Genomic DNA, 7,393 nt, shown 5'->3' with positions numbered 1-7,393 from the left:
CTACCTTTATGCCTATTTTCCCGCTTCCTCTTATCTGGCATGAAATTTTGCTGAGAGGAATAGCTATGTCTTGTTGATGCCATATTATTGATTACTGTTGTAAATCATGTATATCAACCCATTCAAGGGACGAGATTATGTAAGGGAAAACACTTTCTCACATGGTATCAGACTAGGTTCTCCTAAAAACCCTAGCATCCTAAAACCCTAGCCCTTGGCCGCCGACCCCCCTTGGCCACCGATCCCCCCCTCTTTTCGTTTTCCTCTCCTTCAGCTATTCTCCCTCCTCTTCTCCATGGCTGACACCTCCAAGTTGCATCCTGCGACTATCGTTACCAATATCAAATCATGCATTCCTATTATGCTTGACTACGAAGGAAGCCAATACAATAACTGGGCTACCCTCTTCAAGCTCCATTATCGTGCAAACTTGGTGATCGACCACATCTTACCTCCTGCCTCCCCCACCGTGCCACCACCGGCAACTGCAGCCGAAAAACTTGCTGCTAAGGCCCTATGGGAACGGCTAGATGACATTGTTCGGCAATGGATATATGGTACGATATCGAATGATCTTCTCAACACGATCATTCATCAAGAGAGGACACGCCCCGAGGCTTGGGACCGCCTTGTTCATCTTTTTCAGGACAATAAATCAGCTAGGGCTCTCGCTCTTGATACAAAGTTCACCAACACCAAATTGGTGGATTTTTTGAATGTGAAAGCATACTGCACCAGGCTGAAAATTCTTGCAGACAACCTTGCCAATGTCGGTCACAAAGTTTCCGACGAACGACTTGTGCTTCGCCTTCTGCGAGGGTTGTCGGAGGAATATAAAACTTTTCGCACGACGGTGCAGCACCGTACTCCTCTCCCGTCTTTTGACGTTGTCCCGGTCGATGCTTGAGCTTGAGGAAGATAGCCAAGCCGAGGACGCCATTCACGACTCGGCTCGCTAGCACTCTTGTTTCCCACAATGTTAATCCTCAGAATTTCTCAGGCAATGGACAGCCCAATAATTCTGAAAATAACTTCAACAATCGTGGAACTTCGCAGAATCGTGGAAAGAAAAATCACCGTGGTCGCAGCGGCGGCAACCGCAACAACCGCGGTGGCAGCGGCAATGGACAAAGCAGCGGCGGGGGCAGCCGCACCACTGCACAGCCGCAGCAGCAGCAGGGACCCACTGCCCCGTCGTGGTATTATCCACCGTGGGCAGCTTGGGGGCCACAGCCGTGGGCCACCCCACCGTGCCCCTACCCCACAGCTGGGTGGCAGCAGCCCCGTGGCTGGCAGCAGCCGCGTCCAGCTCCCTCGCAGCAGGGAGTTCTTGGTCCTCGTCCTCCACACTCGTTCTACTCGTCAGCCTCGTCATCACATGGTGGGTATGCGCCCACAGATATTGATCAAGCTATGCACACAATGTCGTTGAATCCGCCCGATGACAAGAATTGGTACATGGACACCGGAGCCACATCTCATATGACCAACTCCCAAGGTACTCTCTCGTCTTATTATCAATTGAGCAAAAATAATGGCATTGTTGTTGGTAATGGTAGCATGATTCTAATTCGTGGTTATGGTCATACATCCCTTCAAGTAAATCCCTCTTTAAAACTGAAAAATGTCTTACATGCACCTAAACGCATCAAAAACCTTATTTCTGTTAGTAAATTTACTATCGATAATATGGTTTCTATTGAATTTGATCCCTTTGGTTTTTATGTGAAGGATTTACGAACGGGGAGCAAACTCATGAGATGTGAGAGTTCGGGTGATCTTTATCCATTCTTCAAAAATTTTCGAGCCATCTCGTCTTTCGCACCATCTGCTTTTAGTGTCATCTCTCCTCATATCTACGGCACTCCCGTTTAGGTCATCCAGGGGATGTTATTCTTAGTTCTTTACGTAGTAGTAATTTGATTGAATGTAATAAAGCTCGAAACAATGTTTGTCATTCTTGCCCTCGGGGAAATTAATTAAGCGCCTTTTTATGACTCTCTTTCAACTACTACTATGCCCTTTGACATTGTTCACAGTGATGTATGGACTGCACCTGTTCTTAGCTCTTCAAGTCACAGATATTATGTTTTATTTCTTGACAATTACACAAATTTTCTTTGGAGTTTTCCCATCAAAACAAAGTCCCAGGTTTATAATATCTTCTTGTCGTTCTGGATTTTCATTCGCACTCAGTTTGAAAAAGAAATCAAAACTTTTCAATGTGACAATGGGCGTGAATTTGATAATGGTCCTTTTCATAAATTCTGTGAACAAAACGGGATGCTTTTCCGCTTTTCTTGTCCCCACACTTCCCCCCAAAATGGTAAGGCCGAACGGAAAATTAAATCGATCAATAATATTGTTCGTACACTCCTTGCCCATGCATCTATGCCCCCCTCCTATTGGCATCACGCCTTGGCCATGGCAACGTACCTACACAATATTCTCCCTGTCTGTGTGTCTTAGCATATAAGACACCCACTCACATTCTTTATCAAAAGAATCCATCCTACTCTCATCTCCGAGTCTTTGTTGTCTATGTTTTCCTCTCTTTCCCTCACACACAAATTCATAAGCTGTAATCTAGGTCCACTCCATGTGTCTTCCTAGGATACCCTTCCAATCATCGGGGGTACAAATGCTATGACTTATCGAGCTGAAAAATAATCATAGCCCGGCATGTGTGGTTTGATGAAAATTCCTTTCCATTTTCACACATGAATACTCCATCTCCTACCTCATATGATTTTTTGGATGATGATAATTCCCCATTGAGAATCCAATTGTTGCATGACCAGGCCACTGCTTCCCCAATGAAGCCCCCTCCCCCTCGTGCAACCCACCACCCGAGCTCCCCCACCTCCTCTCCTTCATCGTCGATCGCCCCCGGCCCACCTCCATCGCCTTCCGCCGCCACCTCTTCATCCCTTGCCACGCCCACACGGCGGTCCCCCTTCCCGCCCTTCCTCTCCCACGCCCCCCACCACGGCGGCCCCCCCGCCAAAGACTCCCACCCGTTCATCGCATGACTACACGTAGTCAACATGGGATTTTTAAGCCGAACTCAAAGTACCATAATCAAGCCTTAAGTGTCACCACCAATTCCATCTCCCCCATTCCTCGGAATCCCGTTGGTGCCCTTAATGACCCGAATTGGAAAAATGCTATGCAAGATGAATATAATGCTCTTATTGATAGTAAGACTTGAGAGTTGGTCCCTCATCCTCCAAATGCTAATATTATTCGGTCTTTATGGATTTTTCGACATAAAAAGAAATCTGATGGTTCTTTTGAGAGGCATAAAGCCCGTCTTGTAGGTGATGGCAGGTCTCAACGGGAAGGTGTTGATTGTGTGTGAGACGTTCAGTCCGGTGGTCAAGCCGGCAACTATCCGTGTGGTTCTTACTATTGCTTTATCTCGCTCTTGGCCCATTCACCAGCTTGATGTAAAGAATGCTTTCTTACATGGCAATTTGAATGAGACCGTCTATATGTATCAACCTTTGGGATTCCGGATCCAGCTCGTCCTGATCATGTTTGTCTCTTGCGTAAGTCTCTTTACGGTTTGAAGCGTGCACCACGGGCTTGGTATCGCGTTTTCTTGAATATGTGGCAACCATTGGTTTCTCGCATAGTACATCTGACAACTCTCTCTTCACCTTTTGTCGTGGAAAAGATATTGCTTACATTTTGTTATATGTGGATGATATTATTCTAACTGCATCTTCAGACTCTCTCAGACTCGGTATTATGTCCAAGTTAGCTACGGAATTTGCAATGAAAGACTTGGGTCCGTTGAGCTATTTTTTGGGGATTCTTTGTCTCCGGGACAACAATAGTCTCTTTATGTCTCAGAGTTCTTATGCAGAGGATATTCTTGATAGGGCAGGCATGTCACAGTGTAAGCCTTGCCCCACTCCAGTTGACACAAAGGGCAAACTCAGCGCTTCTTCAAGCGCCCCGTATGAGGATCCTACGAAGTATCGTCGTCATGTGTGCTTTGCAATACTTGACATTCACTCGGCCGACATATCATACGCCGTCCAACGGGTTTGCTTGTTTATGCATGACCCCAAAGTCCAAAGATATGGAAGCATTAAAACGCATTTTGCATTACATTCGAGGTACGATTGACTTTGGCACACATTTATACAAATCCTCTCTACAGTCCCTACTATCATATACAGATGCTGATTGGGAGGATGTCCAGACACTCGACGCTCCACATCGGGTTATTGTGTCTATCTTGGGGATAACTTGATTTCTTTCCAAGCGCCAACCTACTCTATCTAAGTCAAGTCTTTGAAACGGAGAATACAGAGGGGTTGCTAATGTTGTCTCTGAGTCTTGTTGGATTCGTAATCTGTTGCTTGAACTCAATTGTCCTATTCGTACAACAACTTTGGTCTATTGTGATAATGTGAGTGCCATTTACTTGTCCGGAAATCCGGTACAACATCAACGTACCAAGCATATTGAAATGGACATTCACTTTGTTCGTGAAAAGGTTAGACGTGGAGAGGTTCGTGTCCTACATGTTCCGTCCCGTTATCAGATTGCTGACATCTTTACCAAAGGTCTTCCGCGCATACTATTTGATGATTTTTGGGACAGTCTAACCGTTCGTAAACCTCCCGCTTCGACTGCGGGGGTGTGTTAGATTATGTAATTATTTAGTAAAATATATTTTGTAATCTTCTATTTTAGGATAGCATATGTTAGAATTATTTAGTCAAATTAGTTCCTAATTTGTAGCCTACAATTATGTTGTAAATCATGTATATCAACCCACTCAAGGGACGAGATTATGTAAGGGAAAACACTTTCTCACAATTACAACAATGATTTCATCTTAGAGAGGAAAAACTCATGATTGTAGCCTTTTAATTGTCAAGTCTGGTGGATCTTTCACTTTATGGAAAAAAAAGGTCTGCTGAATATCTGACTGTTCGGACCTCTTTTTAACGAAGAGTTTTAACAAACTCCAGGTGTTATGTATCATTTGATACTTGGTATTGTTAGAGTATGTGTGTGAGTGAGAGGGAGAGTGAAATCAAAATGCACGTCTTTTATCCTTAATTAGGCAAATTATGTAATGATGTTTCTTGTGTACTATTTTCTTATCTTACACATAAATTTATGAAATTAGCTTTTTTGCTTGATGTGACTTCAAGCATGATGATTCTGCTTTATTGCTTTTAGCCTGTGATTACTGAAGTTCGTGATGACGTAGAGGCTGCTAATTAAGCTGAAACTTAGCATTTGCATTTTGTACCACTGTTTTTTTCTTTTGTTGGGCAGATTTTGGTGTAGTTAAAAAATGTTACTTCATCATATAGATGGGAGTTTAAGACTTTAATTAATAAAGCTAAAAAGACGGAAATAACTAGAGGGAAGCTTGAAGCTTAGGTTACATTAGAAGCATTGGGTTTATATTGACACTTCAATCCTGTGAATCAGAATTTAGAATTGGGAGAAAAACATAAGTAGACAAAAATATAATAATTTTACATACTCTTAGCAGGTAAATAAAATTAATATTCTATGACAGGTTAACAATTTTATAGTAAAATAAGTTGCTTTGTATAAGTAACTGCTCCCTATTTTTTAGTGGAACTCTATATCCTCTATAACTTTTCTTTTTACGACATTTTTCATTTTTCACACTTTCTCCATAGGTTCCAAACATTTACTCCCTACACAGTATTTCCATTATGTAATCTTTGGTCTTTCTGTTTTGATTTCAAGGGTCTTTTTTTTTTTTTTCTTTTTTTATCTTTTTCTTTTAAGGGTCCATAACATTAGCATCATGACAAAATAAAAGATCACTTATACTATTACTTTAATATACAAAGTATTTCTCAAGAAAATATTATACCAAGCATATGATATTATACCTCAATACTATTAAAATATATTTGAATTATACTATGTCTATTAACACATTAGTATACATATTATACCTCTGAAAATGAATTATACCAGGTATAATGTATATTTAAGCATGTATTTAAAGAATATAAATTAAAAATACATGTTACGTACATTGTATAATAATGGTATAATGTAAATTTTGTATTTAAATTAAAACATAAATTAAAATACATCCATTAGCAGTAAATCAACACAAGAAAATAATAAAGTCTAATTGAGATTCAAATTATTCATCATCACCTCACAATTTTACATTTTCTTTGGAAATTTTGGGTGTGAGAATTGAAATATATGCCTCCTCTTTCTACATGTCCTTGGAACCAGAAAATAATGGGGGTTTATTGGTTGAAGAAGAGAGAGAAGTGAGGAAAATAAGGGCGTGTTAGTTAAAGAAAAGAGAAAAATAAGGAAATGTGGGTAAATCTCTGATTTAGGGGATATCTTTTTCTTGTATTTTTTTTTGAATATGTCAAAAATGTAATAAAACTTGTTCTTTTTTAAGATATGCTAATTAGGTGCTTAATTTTAAAATCGTGACCAGCGGTGTAATTTTCTCAAGATTTGCTATGATTTCTGTGTAGTTGCATGAATTTTAGAAGACAGTTTCATACCAAGTTTCCTGCTTCACCATTGTTTGTTCGTCATTTCTTACATTTACGAAATTCTTCCTTTCATTTTCGCGGATAACCGAAAATTTCAACATTTGGCTATGTTTTGTAATGCAAGTTCGAATACTTTTGTCAGATTGGAAAAAAAAGCTTATGATAACAAAAGTTTATAGAGTGGTCACATTTCCTAAGGGGTCTTCTTCTTTTTCCCGTTATGTAAATGGGTTCTCTCATTGAGGAAGAAGAACGTACTATTTTCATAATCTGATACAACTTTATTCATCAATGCATGTAAAAATATTATTGAGTGTTAAAAGCTTAAAACAAGTAGAAGTTATTCTTGGTGTTTGGACCTCTTAGTAATTGTAATTAGGCAAATAAGGTAAAAATTATGTCGGGCATACGCCCGTGTCTAGCACGGGCCATCTAATTTATATATAACTTAAGCAAACACTATTGAGTGGTTTTGGGGGGGGGGGGGGGTGACGTGTTAAGGATGGGGAGGAGACAATTATCATAAATGTCATTTATTGAACTTGCTTCCCTATTCTCATCCATTGTTGTGATTTCCTAGAGAAAATGTTTTCAAAATATTTTTGACGAGCTACATATAATTTTCCCCTCCATACCAAACACGCCCCTTAAGTTTTATATTTTTATTGTTTGAATAATGGATTATTTTCCTTGGTCGACATAGTAGTTCATACTTTTACGTCGTGAAAAATTTATTCACTGCCGCTGTAGTTTACCAAACTAATAAAAAGGTAACTTATATACTTTTTAGTTGGACATAATTAAGTGTACGCTTTCTGCACAGGATATTTTTAAATTTAAGAGAGACTCCAGAA

General features: G+C 40.2%; 1 protein-coding gene across 1 annotated transcript; it reads left to right on the top strand.

The window, feature by feature from the left end:
- Positions 1–295: 295 nt before the first annotated feature.
- LOC132065990 (uncharacterized) lies at positions 296–1,855 on the top strand. The gene is made up of 3 exons (XM_059459400.1): positions 296–819; positions 909–1,498; positions 1,732–1,855. Exons 1-3 carry the CDS (start codon positions 296–298, stop codon positions 1,764–1,766), a joined length of 1,149 nt encoding a protein of 382 aa, XP_059315383.1. The 3' UTR covers positions 1,767–1,855.
- The last annotated feature ends 5,538 nt before the right edge of the window (positions 1,856–7,393 follow it).

The sequence above is a fragment of the Lycium ferocissimum genome, chromosome 8 (assembly GCF_029784015.1).
Source record: "Lycium ferocissimum isolate CSIRO_LF1 chromosome 8, AGI_CSIRO_Lferr_CH_V1, whole genome shotgun sequence".
Lineage (NCBI taxonomy): Eukaryota > Viridiplantae > Streptophyta > Magnoliopsida > Solanales > Solanaceae > Lycium > Lycium ferocissimum.
The sequence above is the reverse complement of the archived record's forward strand: the minus strand, read 5'-3'. Positions and strand labels throughout refer to the sequence as shown.

What these genes read in the sequence shown, in the direction of transcription:
- LOC132065990 (XM_059459400.1), top strand. Translation starts at nt 296, where the DNA reads ATGGCTGACACCTCCAAGTTGCATCCTGCGACTATCGTTACCAATATC. An exon ending in GTGCTTCGCCTTCTGCGAGG is followed by an intron (nt 820 to 908) that starts GTTGTCGGAGGA and finishes TCGATGCTTGAG; the next exon opens with CTTGAGGAAGATAGCCAAGC. An exon ending in TCATATGACCAACTCCCAAG is followed by an intron (nt 1,499 to 1,731) that starts GTACTCTCTCGT and finishes TTTTATGTGAAG; the next exon opens with GATTTACGAACGGGGAGCAA.